This window comes from Salvelinus alpinus, chromosome 7 (assembly GCF_045679555.1).
Source record: "Salvelinus alpinus chromosome 7, SLU_Salpinus.1, whole genome shotgun sequence".
Taxonomy (NCBI): domain Eukaryota; kingdom Metazoa; phylum Chordata; class Actinopteri; order Salmoniformes; family Salmonidae; genus Salvelinus; species Salvelinus alpinus.
The window spans coordinates 7,617,175-7,633,611 of record NC_092092.1 but is presented as its reverse complement, the minus strand read 5'-3'; the positions used below and the strand labels follow the sequence as shown (position 1 = coordinate 7,633,611).

The window sequence follows — 16,437 nt, the reverse complement described above, 5'->3', positions numbered from 1 at the left end:
CTGCGTTCATTTGTGTGCCTGCGTTCATGTGTGTGAATTGCAGTAACATATTGAGGAAGCCTCTAAGGCTGTGTTTACACAGGCAGCCAGATTCTGATATTTTTCTTTCACTAATTGGTATTTTGACCAATATCAAATCTTTTAACATCAGATCTTTTTCAGAGCTGATCTGATTGGTCAAAAGATCAATTAGTTTAAAAAAAATAAGGCTGCCTTAAAAGGAGGAAGAGCAGATGATTCTTATTGTGTAACATTCTCAGAGAAGAAACACATTGAAGTGGACAGGATCCTCACACAGATCCCACAGAAACACATTGAAGTGGACAGGATCCCCACACAGATCCCACAGAAACACATTGAAGTGGACAGGATCCCCACACAGATCCCACAGAAACACATTGAAGTGGACAGGATCCTCACACAGATCCCACAGAAACACATTGAAGTGGACAGGATCCCCACACAGATCCCACAGAAACACGTTGAAGTGGACAGGATCCTCACACAGATCCCACAGAAACACATTGAAGTGGACAGGATCCTCACACAGATCCCACAGAAACACATTGAAGTGGACAGGATCCCCACACAGATCCCACAGAAACACATTGAAGTGGACAGGATCCTCACACAGATCCCACAGAAACACATTGAAGTGGACAGGATCCTCACACAGATCACACAGAAACACATTGAAGTGGACAGGATCCCCACACAGATCCCACAGAAACACATTGAAGTGGACGGGGTCTTCACACAGATCCCACAGAACCACATTGAAGTGGACAGGATCCTCACACAGATCCCACAGAAACACATTGAAGTGGAAAGGATCCTCACACAGATCCCACAGAAACACATTGAAGTGGACAGGATCCTCACACAGATCCCACAGAAACACATTGAAGTGGACAGGATCCTCACACAGATCCCACAGAAACACATTGAAGTGGACAGGATCCTCACACAGATCCCACAGAAACACGTTGAAAGTGGACAGGATTTTCCCACAGATCCCACAGCATCTCTGACTGTCCTTTATCATTCTGTTTTGTGATGATGTGCATTGAAAAGTGTCTTTCAACAACAAACAACTTGGGTCCATTCACATTGAAGACTGGCGGTTGGGATTTTTTGTGGCTGTGTCGTGGTGCTGCTTAGTTGTTCCGTTACAGTTGATTGATCTCTTATAGTAAGCTAAATGATGTTGCCACGGGCAACACAGCAGATATTGCAAATTTAACGAGATGCACAACTTTGCTGTCACACAGTATGTGCACGGGTTCTGCTTTATGCTTTTACAATGTGGTAGCCACGGGACCAAAACAGCAGAGAGGTTGAGCATCGCGCTTTAACGCTCTTAGTTATTGCAGAAATTGACCCACTTTGCTGTTTTATTTTCTACATCATATCGCTGAGTCTACCTTTAATCAACACAACCTGGCCCATTTCCAACAGCATAATCTCCCTCTCGTTAGTAGTGATGAGATTCACATTATGTAATGCTTTTCTGTGATGGAAGAATGGTGCCTAATGAGTATGTTAACGAACACATCAACACATGCTTCACTCCCTTCCTTCCTTCCTTCCTTCCTACTTTACTCCCTCCCTCCCTGCAGCGTATAATGGGACCAGGAGGAGTGGATGGAGGGATGCCCATGATGAATGGAACGACAGGGGCCCACGGAGGAGCAGAAGGGGGAGGAGGGGAGGACTACCAACACTGGATGGAAGGGAAGATGGCTCAGGCCCAAGCTCAGGCCCAAGCTCAGGCCCAGCAGGCTCAGGCCCAGCAGGCTCAGGCCCAGCAGGCTCAGGCCTCCTCCCAGGCCCAGCACCTCTCCCAGCCCCACAGACAGGGCAGTGAGGTCTACTCCAACACCCTGCCTGTCCGTAAGAACGCCCCAGCCAAAAGCAACACCACCATGGGTAAGGAAGACCAGGATAGTGGCAGGGCGGGTCATCTTGAGGCCCTCAAAAGTTGGGCAACATAATCATATGTACAGAAGCTACACTGTAACACATTGACGTACTTTTTTACAGCAAAACATCGGCAATAGTGCAGTACTGTGAAGACCAATGCATTATTGGGGCTCAATGGTATTCCGCTATATAGGCAGTCAAGTAAGAATATTACAGAATACATCACTAGTGGGCTTTATGAATGCCACCTCCGTCACAGAGACCTTAGAGTGAACGGCTTGATTGAGACCTTTCTGAAGATTGTGCCATTGACTCCATGCTGTGAAGGAGCTGAATGCTGTGCAGTGGGGGTTGTTCTTGTTCCCTCTATCGGCTCTTTTCTTCATTTCTACTATTGAATAGCTCTTGTCTCTCCTTCTGTCACAGTGTGTACCTGGCACTTAGAGAACTGTGGTCTCAGTGAAAGCAGAGCAGAGCACATGGGAATAGGAGGGAGGGAGAAGACGGTGGGTTTAAAAAGGAGAAACAAAGACTCAAATTAGGTGAAGGACAGAGGCTTTAAGAATAAAGGAAGCATTTAAAGTCACTTAGGAGAGGTGGGTTATACTAATACATTAGGTACTCCGAGCAGGTACTATATACAGTAGGCCCTGTGTGACCTGTTTTGGCTTAGTTATCTGCTTAAAGACCTTGGACTTTATTGCAGAAGTTCTGTGGTACAGCATGATGGAAGTGTAAAGGCAACCCCTAGATTTGGTCATAAGTCCTATAGATCTAGTAAAGCTCATGTTCAGTAGTAAGGTACAGTACAACTGTAGAGAAACATGTAGAAAAGTCCAGCTACTAACTCCCTGTTTTAAAAAATGTAAAGTAAAATCAAATCTCCTCAGTTCCAGAGACCCGGACCCTGCCCCGGTCTAGCTCCATGGCTGCAGGGCTGGAGAAGAACGGACGTACCCGTGTCCAGGCCGTTTTCTCCCATGCAGCGGGGGACAACAGCACCTTGCTCAGCTTCTCTGAGGGAGACGTCATCACCCTGTTGGTCCCGGAGGCTCGCGACGGATGGCACTATGGAGAGAACGAAAAGAACAACATGTAAGTATCCTAACTCCATCCCATTGCTTTTGTCTATAGCACTATGAGTTACGCTCTGTAGCTCAGTTGGTAGAGCGTGACTCTTGAAATGTACCATACGTGAAAATGTATGCATGCACGACTTTAAGTTGCTTTGGATAAAAGCGTGTACTAAATGGTATATATTATTATAGTTATTAGTGTGAATCTTTACATTTAAATATGACGTCATAAGCATCCTGACTCTAGGTTATGCTGTCAATGTTGAATCACTGTTGCTGATTCATCTGTTGATTCTCTGTTTGCTGATTCGTCTGTTGATTCTCTGTTTGCTGATTCGTCTGTTGATTCTCTGTTTGCTGATTCGTCTGTTGATTCTCTGTTTGCTGATTCGTCTGTTGATTCTCTGTTTGCTGATTCGTCTGTTGATTCTCTGTTTGCTGATTCGTCTGTTGATTCTCTGTTTGCTGATTGGTCTGTTGAATCTCTGTTTCCTCATTAGGCGTGGCTGGTTCCCTTTCTCCTACACACGTGTTATCCCTGAGACTGACGGCAACAAACTACGAGAGAACAAGTACGTTTGACGTTTTTTGTCACGTATTTGTAAGGAAACAGGTGTTTATCTGTTATTCAATAGACAGAGAATTACTCCTTTCTCTCTCTGTAGCTAATTTGTTCATTTTCAAAGTGTGAGATCAGTTATTTTCAGTTCTGGAATTGTTTTATTTTGTTATATATTTTTTTATGTGTAACTGGTTGACTGTGGGCTAGATCCAATCCATATCGCGGAAGGTCCCAGTTATAGCGCATTTGAAATGTAAATATAGTTTCAGATTGAGCCGACATTTAAAGCGTTTATTATGAACGCAGTGCTGCAGCACGGATCTTCCGCGATACGTATTGAATCTAGGCCTATGTCACGGCTCCGGTTTGCACTGTCTGACTCTTCAGCTAATCACAGTTTTCATTTCACTCCCTGTGTAACTTACTGACTGTGTTTGTCACCAGTCTCCACCATGGTAAGAGCAGCAGCACGGGGAACCTGTTGGAGAGAGAGGACATGGCAGGTGTCCCTCCCCCAGACTACGGCATGTCATCTCGCCTGCTGGCACAGAGCATGCAGAGTGCAGCCATGGCACACAGCAGCAGACGGCAACAACGGCCATATAGCGTGGCGGGGCCGGGCTTCTCACAGGTCAACAACAACAACTACTACAAACACACACACGTAGATACCAGGATTGTGCTCAACTCAGAATTGTAGAATTGACTCCCATTCAACTCAGAATTGTAGAATTGACTCCCATTCAACTCAGAATTGTAGAATTGACTCCCATTCAACTCATGAATTGTAGAATTGACTCCCATTCAACTCAGAATTGTAGAATTGACTCCCATTCAACTCATGAATTGTAGAATTGACTCCCATTCAACTCAGAATTGTAGAATTGACTCCCATTCAACTCAGAATTGTAGAATTGACTCCCATTCAACTCAGAATTGTAGAATTGACTCCCATTCAACTCATGAATTGAAATTCAAATTGAATTGGTCACACTCCACAGGATGTAGAATTTGAATTAGAGTTTGAGTGACAGGAAGTAGAACTTAATTCAGTGGAATTCAAATAAATTCCACTCAGTCATAGAACATTAAGAGTTTCATTGAATCTGACAGGTCACACTTCCTGATACCAAAGAATATATCACTTTTCTCCGGAAACATTGTTCATATAGTTACTCGTTTAACCTTAGTGCTTAGAATAGCTGATTATATTTCCACCAACCATTTCATTTGCTTGGTTTCTTTTTAAAGGTCTCAGGGTCAACTTGAAGGATAACTACTGCATTCTGGGAAATGTAGCATTTTCTCCATATTGAATAACATTTCAGATATGATATAATAACTTAGAATATTTCCATACAGTTTGTCTTCCTTGATCATTAATTTGAAGAGTTTGTCCTGAAAATATTGAATGTACATAACGACATGTTTTATGTACAAGATGTATATTTGACTTCACCTATTATAGAATAGAACGGGCAGTAGAATTTCAATACATTTCAATTAATTAAATTATATTTCCTTTCATTCTAATTGTGATTCTGTATCCTGTTTACTACTTCAATTCAAAAATTACATTTTAATTTGAGGCATTCTCAATTCACACACACACACATTTTCACACATGTTCACACAGGAGGTTTATATGTACAAACCATGAAACTTTGAAAGCATTTAAAGTGTGACGGTATTTTATTTTCATGACTTTACTAACTGCACCTAAAAGGATCACATACACACTGTACGTACACCAGTCGAGAGCACTTAGCTATGCCCTCATATATAGGAGGAATCAATCAACACAAGTGACTTAGGTGCCTTGTGCAGTAAACCATCAGTGTGACAGGCTGTGTGTTTAGGTCCCCGGTGGCACTCAACACAGCTTTCCCACAACGTTCTGGCCCATTAACTTACATAAACGGGGGATCAGTTCCCCTCTGCCTCACACACACGGAGTGTTTGTCTGAGTGTCTGTGTGTTTGTCTGTGTGTGAGTGTTTGTTTGTGTGTGTGCGTCTGTGTTTTGTGACGGGCCACACAGAGATGACAGAGCCCAGATTAGAGAAGGCTGCTTGCTGCTTCTGGTACTGAGGAAAGTGATTGTGACTGGAGACCCGCTGATAACAGGACTAGCCCAGCTGACTGGAGACTGCTGATAACAGGACTAGCCCAGCTGACTGGAGACTGCTGATAACAGGACTAGTCCAGCTGACTGGAGACTGCTGATAACAGGACTAGCCCAGCTGACTGGAAACTGCTGATAACAGGACTAGCCCAGCTGACTGGAGACTGCTGATAACAGGACTAGTCCAGCTGACTGGAGACTGCTGATAACAGGACTAGCCCAGCTGACTGGAAACTGCTGATAACAGGACTAGCCCAGCTGACTGGAGACTGCTGATAACAGGACTAGCCCAGCTGACTGGAGACTGCTGATAACAGGACTAGCCCAGCTGACTGGAGACTGCTGATAACAGGACTAGCCCAGCTGACTGGAGACTGCTGATAACAGGACTAGTCCAGCTGACTGGAGACTGCTGATAACAGGACTAGCCCAGCTGACTGGAGACTGCTGATAACAGGACTAGCCCAGCTGACTGGAGACTGCTGATAACAGGACTAGTCCAGCTGACTGGAGACTGCTGATAACAGGACTAGTCCAGCTGACTGGAGACTGCTGATAACAGGACTGGCCCAGCTGACTGGAGACTGCCGATAACAGGACTAGCCCAGCTGACTGGAGACTGCTGATAACAGGACTAGCCCAGCTGACTGGAGACTGCTTATAACAGGACTAGTCCAGCTGACTGGAGACTGCTCATAACAGGACTAGCCCAGCTGACTGGAGACTGTTGATAACATGACTAGCCCAGCTGACTGGAGACCTGCTGATAACAGGACTAGTCCAGCTGACTGGAGACCCGCTGATAACAGGACTAGCCCAGCTGACTGGAGACCTGCACACTCATATATTGTCGCTGAGGCGAGAGCGGGGGATGTGCTGCATTATGTAACACCAAAACCCTTTTAACACAACCCTTTACAGGGCTTGGGTAGGAGGAGGCGGGAGGTGGAGAGGTACTGTATGTGGGCATGATAATAGTCTCTAATTGCTCAGATAGTCACATAACAACTTCTTGGTCTTGTTTTCCCCTTCAGATTATTCCAGGGATAGAAAAAAAGTAGAGTTTGAACAGACCGTTATGTTAGTTTTATACAGCTGTGTCACTCTAAAGGCAATGGTTGTTCTGCTGTGTTCAGCTGGCGGCCTCTACTGGCTCATATTGGTTTGGCAACTGTCAACACTTCAATGACTGATCATATGTTAATTATATAAGCAATTTAGCAGTGGTGTAAAGTACTTAAGTAAAAATACTTTAAAGTACTACTTTAGGTTTTTTTGGGGGGTATCTGTACATTACTATACTATTTATATTTTTGAGAACTTGTACTTTAACTTCACTACATTCCTACTTTTTACTCCATACATTTTCCCTGACAACCAAAAGTACTCGTTACATTTTGGATGCTTAACAGGACAGGAAAATTGTCAAATTCAAGCCCTTATCAAGAGAACACGTTGTCATCCCTTCTGCGTCTGATCTGGTGGACTCCCTAAACACCAATGCATCTTCTGTAAATAATGTCTGAGTGTTGGAGTGTGACCCTGGCTATCCGTACATTTAAAAACAAGAACATGTTGCCGTCTGCTTTGCTTAATATAAGGAATTAAAAATTATTTATACATTTACTTTTGATACTGAAAGTATATTTAAAACCAAATACTTTTATACTTTTACTCAAGTAGTATTTTACTGGGTGACTTTCACTTTTACTTGAGTAACTTTCTATTAAAGGACTCTTGGCATAAAACTGCGTAGTTGGTTAAGGCTTGTAGGTAAGCATTTCACTAAGGTTGTATTCGGCGCATTTGACAAATAAAATTGAATTTTTGACTCTTGGCATTAATTTTAATGTAAGTGCCAAGCACTTAAATGGTCATTTAGTCTGACGGCTGCTCCCCCTGTGGTCATTTAGTCTGACAGCTGCTCCCCCTGTGGTCATTTAGTCTGACGGCTGCTCCCCCTGTGGTCATTTAGTCTGACGGCTGCTCCCCCTGTGGTCATTTAGTCTGACTGCTGCTCCCCCTGTGGTCATTTAGTCTGACGGCTGCTCCCCCTGTGGTCATTTAGTCTGACTGCTGCTCCCCCTGTGGTCATTTAGTCTGACGGCTGCTCCCCCTGTGGTCATTTAGTCTGACGGCTGCTCCCCCTGTGGTCATTTAGTCTGACGGCTGCTCCCCCTGTGGTCATTTAGTCTGACGGCTGCTCCCCCTGTGGTTATCCCCCCCAAACGACAATATAAAAGTGAAATGATCAAACGGTGAAATATGGTCATGTGATGATGGCTGTGTATAGAGATGTAAAAGGCCGCTAAGCCAGATGGGAGTCTGGCTGATAAGCAACATCACTGTCAGCCGCACAGAGGTTGGGTGTGGTCAATCTCTGTTCCTGACTAGTTTTCATCAAGCTATCCACTCGAGGAAGCTTCTCAATGTAACCAGTGCCTGTAATCTGGTTCAGATTATTATTCGACCTATCAGGGTGTTTACTGACACTACAGAAACTAGATCATCCACAAGTATTGCTCACATTTATACTAATACTGTAAAACTTGGTTCTAAAACTGTATCCATACCCATTAGATGCAGTGATCACAATATAATGGCTATATCTACCTTTTAGCTGTTTGTGACGTTGTCTGTGCCCAATAATGTTTGTACCCTGTTTTGTGCTTCTACCATGTTGTGTTGCTACCATGTTGTTGCTACCATGTTGTTGTCATGTGTTGCTGCCATGCTATGTTGTCATCTTAGTTCTCTTTTTATGTAGTGTTGTCTCTCTTGTCAAGATGTGTGTTTTGTTCTATATTTTTTATTTATAATCCCAGACCCTGTCCCCGCAGGAGGCCTTTTGTCTTTTGGTAGGCCGTCATTGTAAATAAGAATTTGTTCTTAACTGACTTGCCTAGTTACATTTTTATGTATTTATTTCACCTTTATTTAACCAGGTAGGCAAGTTGAGAACAAGTTCTCATTTACAACTGCGACCTGGCCAAGATAAAGCAAAGCAGTTTGACACATACAACAACACAGAGTTACACATGGAATAAACAAAACATACAGTCAATAATACAGTAGAAAAATAAGTATATACAATGTGAGCAAATGAGGTGAGATAAGGGAGGTAAAGGCAAAAAAAAGGCCATGGTGGCGAAGTAAATACAATATAGCAAGTAAAACACTGGAATGGTAGATTTGCAGTGGAATGTGCGAAGTAGAGATAGAAATAATGGGGTGCAAAGGAGCAAAATAAATAAATACGGTAGGGGGAGAGGTAGTTGTTTGGGATAAATTATAGATGGGCTATGTACAGGTGCAGTAATCTGTGAGTTGCTCTGACAGCTGGTGCTTAAATCTAGTGAGGGAGATAAGTGTTTCCAGTTTCAGAGATTTTTGTAGTTCATTCCAGTCATTGGCAGCAGAGAACTGGAAGGAGAGGCGGCCAAAGGAAGAATTGGTTTTGGGGGTGACCAGAGAGATACACCTGCTGGAGCGCGTGCTACAGGTGGGTGCTGCTATGGTGACCAGCGAGCTGAGATAAGGGGGGACTTTACCTAGCAGGGGGGGGCCAGCCAACGAGAGCGTACAGGTCGCAGTGGTGGGTAGTATATGGGGCTTTGGTGACAAAATGGATGGCACTGTGATAGACTGCATCCAATTTATTGAGTAGGGTATTGGAGGCTATTTTGTAAATAACATCGCCGAAGTCGAAGATCGGTAGGATGGTCAGTTTTACAAGGGTATGTTTGGCAGCAAGGGTATGTTTGGCAGCAAGGATGCTTTGTTGCGAAATAGGAAGCCACTTCCAGATTTAACTTTGGATTGGAGATGTTTGATGTGAGTCTGGAAGGAGAGTTTACAGTCTAACCAGACACCTAGGTATTTGTAGTTGTCCACATATTCTAAGTCAGAACCGTCCAGAGTAGTGATGCTGGACGGGCGGGCAGGTGCAGGCAGCGATCGGTTGAAGAGCATGCATTTAGTTTTACTTGTATTTAAGAGCAATTGGAGGCCACGGAAGGAGAGCTGTATGTCATTGAAGCTTGTCTAGAGGGTTGTTAACACAGTGTCCAAAGAAGGGCCAGCAGTATACAGAATGGTGTCTTCTGCGTAGAGGTGGATCAGAGACTCACCAGCAGCAAGAGCGACATCATTGATGTATACAGAGAAGAGAGTCGGTCCAAGAATTGAACCCTGTGGCACCCCCATAGAGACTGCCAGAGGCCCGGACAACAGGCCCTCCGATTTGACACACTGAACTCGATCAGAGAAGTAGTTGGTGGACCAGGCGAGGCAATCATTTGAGAAAAAATATATGTATATCCATCCATCCATCCATCCAGGAAAGCAAAAGTTCCAAAATTCTGGGCATAAAATAGTTTATAAGAGAGCATACTAATTATTTTGCTGTGACTTATGTGGATGTTGTTAAAACTATCTGTTGGTCTGATGTGATTAAGGAGCATCCAGACGCTGCACTTGATGAATTTATGAATTTGCTTCTTCCAATTATAGATAAACATGCACCTGTTAAGAAACTGACTGTTAGAACTGTTAAGGCTCCATGGATTGATGAGGAATTGATAAACTGTATGGTTGAAAGAGATGGGGCAAAGGGATTGGCTAATAAGTCTGGCTGCACATCTGACTGATTTACTGCAAATTGAGAAATGATGTGACTCAACAAAAAAAATAAGAAACTGTATTATGAAAACAAGATCAATGATATAAAGGACTTTGGAGTACTTTAAATCAAATTCTAGGCAGAAAGACAAATTCAACTCCATCTTTCATTGACTCAGATGGTTTATTCATCACAAAACAATTTGATGTTGCCAACACATTTTTATGATTATTTCATTGGTAAAGTGGGAAAACTTTGGCAGGAAATGCCAACAACGAACAGTGAGCCATCTTGACTAAGAGATAAGGAGAAACTGACTGCATCACTTTTTCTTTTTATAAGAAACGTGTTGAAAAAATTAGAGGACGACCATCTAAATTGTTTGCATAGTCAACTTACACACAGCTCTGATACACACACACACTTACCCCGCCAGACATGCCACCAGGGATCTTTTTCCAGTCCAGTATTATATAGAGCCATTATTGCATGGTACTCCCTTCCATCTCATATTACTCAAATGAACAGCAAACCTGGTTTCAAAAAACACATAAAACAACGTCTCACGGCACAACGCCTCGCCACTATTTGACCTAGATATATTGTATATATATATATATTTGTGTGGCTATGTGTGCCATTTTTAGATTAATGTAGTTCGGTCCCTGAGTTGTTCTTGTCTGTTAATGTTCTGTATTATGTTTCATGTTCTGTGTGGACCACAGGAAGAGTAGCTGCTGCTTTTACAACAGCTAACGGGGATCCTAATAAAATACCAATTACCCCTCAACCATCCCAATGGACATTTACAGTATTTAATTGTCACTAATACAGTTATGTGTATATAGTGCTATTTATATATATTTCGATTTTTTTTACATTTTCCTTGTTTTCACTAGTCCTGCATGTTGGAGCTCGGCGACTAAGATTTTCACTGTACCCTGCAATCACACCTGCAACCCTGTACATGTGACTATTGAACACCTGAAGCTGAATCTAAGCCAGATACGACCACAAACTACTACTGACAATATCTCCAGCAGTTCAATTCATACAGTTCTGGATTTGCCAATCAAGCAATACTGTTATCATGTATTCTCAACTTTCTAGTGTGACACAAAAGTGCCAATGACTTGATGACTGAAAAGTGTTTTTTGTCTTTGTCTCCACAGCAAGGACTTGAACAGTATGAGCAACGTTTCCCTCAGAGGTAAGGGCCACTTTTTGTCTCTATAGATAAAAATACTCGGTTGTGATACTGAATTGATAAGGTTTGTCTGGGTGGTACTAGACTGGATATGATTTCATGGACTTGTAAACACTACAAGTAATTAGTGTCCTTAATAGGATAGGAACTGCAACATAAAGTCATGGACTTGTAGACACTAAAAGTAATTAGTGTCCTTAATAGGATAGGAACTGCAACATAAAGTCATGGACTTGTAGACACTAAAAGTAATTAGTGTCCTTAATAGGATAGGAACTGCAACATAAAGTCATGGACTTGTAGACACTACAAGTAATTAGTGTCCTTAAGTATTCCCCTGATAGGAACTGCAACATAAACTATCAAACTACAAACAAGGACATATCAGGTTTTTGTTGTGTTAATTGCCATATCATTTTAATGGTTTATTTTTGGTGTGTTTCCCTTTTTCCCCTGATTTTTAATTTTTTAACATTTATTTATTTGATGACGAGACCTAGCTATGATATTATCATGATGGGACAGAAAGGTTGGTTTGCCCAAAAACCCAATGTTGGACCAATGGGAATCACCTATCCTTATGCCGTTCCTAGTGGGTCAAATAAATATTTTCCCTCCGTTTTATCCTATTACTTTGAAACATATTTGTTGCTTTAGCTTGCTTTTTGCTTTTATCGTTAAGTTTCATTTAGGCTATTATAAATTTGATTTCAGGGAAAAGCCCCAGGCTTGAACACTCCCCCTCCTAGATACTGGCCCTCCATAGTATTGTTACTATCCCTTCTACGTTGCTGCCCACACTGTGCTCTGTGTCCATGTATATAGGCTACAGTATACTAGACCTGGGTCCATATAATATGTGTTTTCTATGCTATTTGAACTCAGGTCTGCAGTAAATGTTGAATGTGAAAGGCTGTCAGTTCATTTGTTGCAGCATATCAAAGAAATGAGATTGAAGACATGAAATTATTTTACTGTCTTCTCCTTTTTATATCTGGGGAAAGGTTATCTTAACTGTATGAAATACTACGATATTCAAATACTCATCATGAATGGATGAAGGGAATGTGCAGACGGAGGCAGCAACATGGGACCCAGCGCCAAAATTGGCCAAACTAAATGCCTGTAGATTGTGTATTTGTCTGTGGTTGTGTTGCTCCCCTGTTGTTTCTCTGAGTGCCTATATACTGTATATACCTGGAAGCTTCTCCTTTTCTTTGTTCCACAGTTCCGAAGGGGGAACAGTTCCGAAATTGATTTCGACAGTGTGAGAAGGGACAGACAGACACAGACTCGGCTTGTTGCTGCTGCTGCAATACGACTGACTTACTGACTGCCAGGCACCTCTGCAATCCCTCATCATCTGCCCTCCTCACCAGTCACTCTAACCCTCACCCCTCCCCTCCTCTCTCTAACCCTCACCACTCCTCTCTCTAACCCACCACAACACTCCCCCCTCCGGCGCTTACCAGTCTACTCCCCCCCCCCCCCCACAATTCCACCAAGGGAAAGACTTGTCTATCCTCCTTGCCTTCCTGCCTCTCTCACCTGGCACTTTCACACTACTGGGAAGTTCCTAGGCCAAGCACTGGTGGGAACCAGTACCCACCGCTAATGGCCTGACACCATCCTGACACCATCCTGACACCATCCTGACACCATCCTGACACCATCCTGACACCATCCTGACACCCTCCTGACACCCTCCTGACACCATCCAAATCATTGGAATGATGGACTTTATCTGAGGATGAAAATAAGGAAAATCTTTTGCTTGTCTTTCATGCATGTATATGTCTTTTCTATTCAATGGGGATTTATTCCTCTGTAAACATATATATATATATATATATATATATATATATATATATATATATATATATATATATATATATATATATATATATATAAAATAAAATAGTACAAATTATTTAAAATAAAATCTTTAACATTCTACACCAGATTGAAGGTTGAAGGATTTATATTATCACTGTAAATCAAAATGGTAATCCAAAGGGGATTGTTTTAGTCATGTAAAGATGAAAATAAATTATTCAAAAAATGTAAAGTTAAAACTATACTGGGTCTTCTTATCCGTCAGACAATAACTTTACTTTATAGACCGTGAGGTTCTTCTGATAACGTCTAACGTTCCTCTTCAAATGAGAGGCGTATGTATCACATGTAGTGAAATAACTTAAATAAATGTAAATGTTATTTTTTCTCATAACTTATTGGGGGACATCCGCCCAATGAAATGGATGACCATGAATGTGTACTATACATTAATGCACCATAAAGTAAAATATATGATTTAGTATATCTATTGATTATCAGTTGATCAAAACGCACCTTAAAGACCTAATACTCTGTATTATTTGTGACATTCTCTGTAAACATGTATTATTGTGTTATTATTAGCCACAAAGTCATGTTTTATGATGTCAGAGGTGTTACCTGACAGGCAGTGTGAAAGACTTTTTACTCTGATAATCAAAAGCTTGTGGATTTCTGAATAGATCTTTTTTTGTCTTTTTAATATAAACATACACAAGGCTGAACGGAGGAAACAACCCTCATCCCTGAAAGAAAGAGTTGTGAGGCTCTGAGTAGGATTACTGTTCATGCATGAAAGAAGGAACAACTGATAGCTGTGCACCTCGGCCATCCCACAACAAAGGTGCTACATTTCATGGTGTGGAAACCATGTTGCAACAGCCTCTGTTCTCATCCCCTCCAATCAGTGCTGCCTGGATGCCAACTTTTAACAAAGAACCATAATTGTGACTACACCGTGCCTCTTGCTGTGCGTACAATAGGAAGATGCGTTGTGACTAACATCAATAAATGTTGGCTAGCTATAAACCGTTCAATCTAACCGTTGTGTAATTACCATATATCACAGAAATAATAGGTCATTCTGATCTGCACACATATATACAGAAACGTTGGAAGTGAATGAATGGATGAGATGCCCTTAAAGGAGTCATCAGTCATCCATTTGCCAACAGCACAACTGCAAATTATGGCAATAATTGGATCAATAGCCATTTAGAGCGTTGTAATAAATAGCCTTTTGTCACATGTAACTCTTGCTATTGTGACATATATATTTGCAGTACATATGAAATGAACAACTGTGCAACCTCGAAAAGGGAGAGGAGTTGATTTGTTTTTGGGACTTCATTCAGCCTTCTTGTACTTTTAGTCTTTGTATTGAAATAAAGGGAATGGGAAAAAAGCATGATATGTGAGGCAGGATAAAACATGTCTGTTATTTCTATGTGCTGAATAAAGAAAGACGCTAGTCTGTCTGCTTGTCTATATGTTCGTTAATACCTGGTCCTGTCTAAATCAGAAATTCTATCTTTGAATCACCCTTTAAATCCTATTAGATTGACACAATTATTACAACTTGCCAAAGAGAAGAATAAGTGGCATTTACAGCCCAAAACGTATTCCCGCCACAAACAAAATGGTGTCTTCTTTACATGTGCCTTGCTGTCTCTTTCCCGCACCGTCTCTCTGTTTGTGTGACCAAACTCCTCTCTTCCCCTAGCTTTGCCAACCCCCTTCTCTGTCTGTGTTAAATGTAGAGACAAAAGCGCTCTCAAACGAGTTACTACGACCAGAAGCTGCCAATGTTTCTTCTTTCTCCACTAGAATAAGGCCAAGGTAGGAGTATTCAGACTGCCACATCTGAAGAGATGGCATGACCACTCTGTGGGGGGGGGGGCGGGGATTTGTTTGATATACATTACCGTTCAAAAGTTTGGGGTCACTTAGAAATGTCCTTCTTTTTTTAAAGAAAGCAAAACTTTTTCGTCCATTAAAATTATATCAAATTGATCAGAAATACGGCGTAGACATTGTTAATGTTGTAAATGACTATTGTAGCTGGAAACGGCAGATTTGTTTTAATGTTATATCTACATAGGCGTACAGAGGCCCATTATCAGCAACCATCACTCCTGTGTTCCAAGAATAGACTGAAGAGTTTCAGAAGAAAGTTCTTTGTTTCTGGCCATTTTGAGCCTGTAATCAAACACACAAATGCTGATGCTCCAGATACTCAACTAGTCTAAAGAAGGCCAGTTTTATTGCTTCTTTAATCAGGACAACAGTTTTCAGCTGTACTAACAATTGCAAAAGGGTTTTCTAATGATCAATTTGCCTTATAAAATGATCAACATGGATTAGCTAACACAACGTACCATTGGAACACAGGAGTGATGGTTGCTGATAATGGGCCTCTGTACGCCTATGTAGATATAACATTAAAACAAATCTGCCGTTTCCAGCTACAATAGTCATTTACAACATTAACAATGTCTACACTGTATTTCTGATCAATTGCTGATGTTATTTTAATGGACAAAAAAATGTGCTTTTCTTTCAAAAACAAGGACATTTCTAAGTGACCCCAAACTTTTGAACGGTTGTGTGTGTGTATGTATGTGTGTGTGTGTGTGTGTATATATATATATACATACATACATACATACAGTGGCTTGCTTAAGTATTCACCCCCTTGGCATTTTTCCTATTTTGTTGCCTTACAACCTGGAATTGTGGGGGGTGGGGTGGGGTGGGGGGGGGGGGGTTGTATCATTTGATATACGACACATGCCTACCACTTTGAAGAAGCAAAATATGTTTTATTGTGAAACAAACAAGAATTAAGACAAAACAGAACTTGAGTGTGCATAACTATTCACCCCCCCCAAAGTCAATACCTTGTAGAGCCACCTTTTGCAGCAATTACAGCTGCAAGTATCTTGGGGTATGTCTCTATCAGCTTGGCACATCTAGACACTGGGATTGTTGTCCATTCAAGGAAAAACTGCTCCAGCTCCTTCAAGTTGGATGGGTTCTGCTGGTGTACAACAATCTTTAAGTCATACCACAAATTCTCAATTGGATT

At 41.8% G+C, this 16,437-nt stretch overlaps 1 protein-coding gene across 4 annotated transcripts in view; it reads left to right on the top strand.

Annotated features, from left to right (window-relative positions):
• Positions 1–16,437, top strand: part of LOC139580382 (BAR/IMD domain-containing adapter protein 2-like) — a 136,311-nt gene that overhangs the window by 102,867 nt on the left and 17,007 nt on the right. For 3 of the 4 annotated variants that reach the window (XM_071409002.1, XM_071409005.1, XM_071409004.1), the window contains 5 exons: positions 1,620–1,929; positions 2,814–3,018; positions 3,500–3,571; positions 4,006–4,192; positions 11,479–11,516. In XM_071409002.1, the coding sequence (XP_071265103.1) occupies positions 1,620–1,929; positions 2,814–3,018; positions 3,500–3,571; positions 4,006–4,192; positions 11,479–11,516 (812 nt within the window). Of the gene's footprint in view, positions 1–1,619; positions 1,930–2,813; positions 3,019–3,499; positions 3,572–4,005; positions 4,193–11,478; positions 11,517–12,741; positions 14,838–16,437 lie in introns of those variants that run through there. The other variant, XM_071409003.1, reaches the window with a different exon arrangement.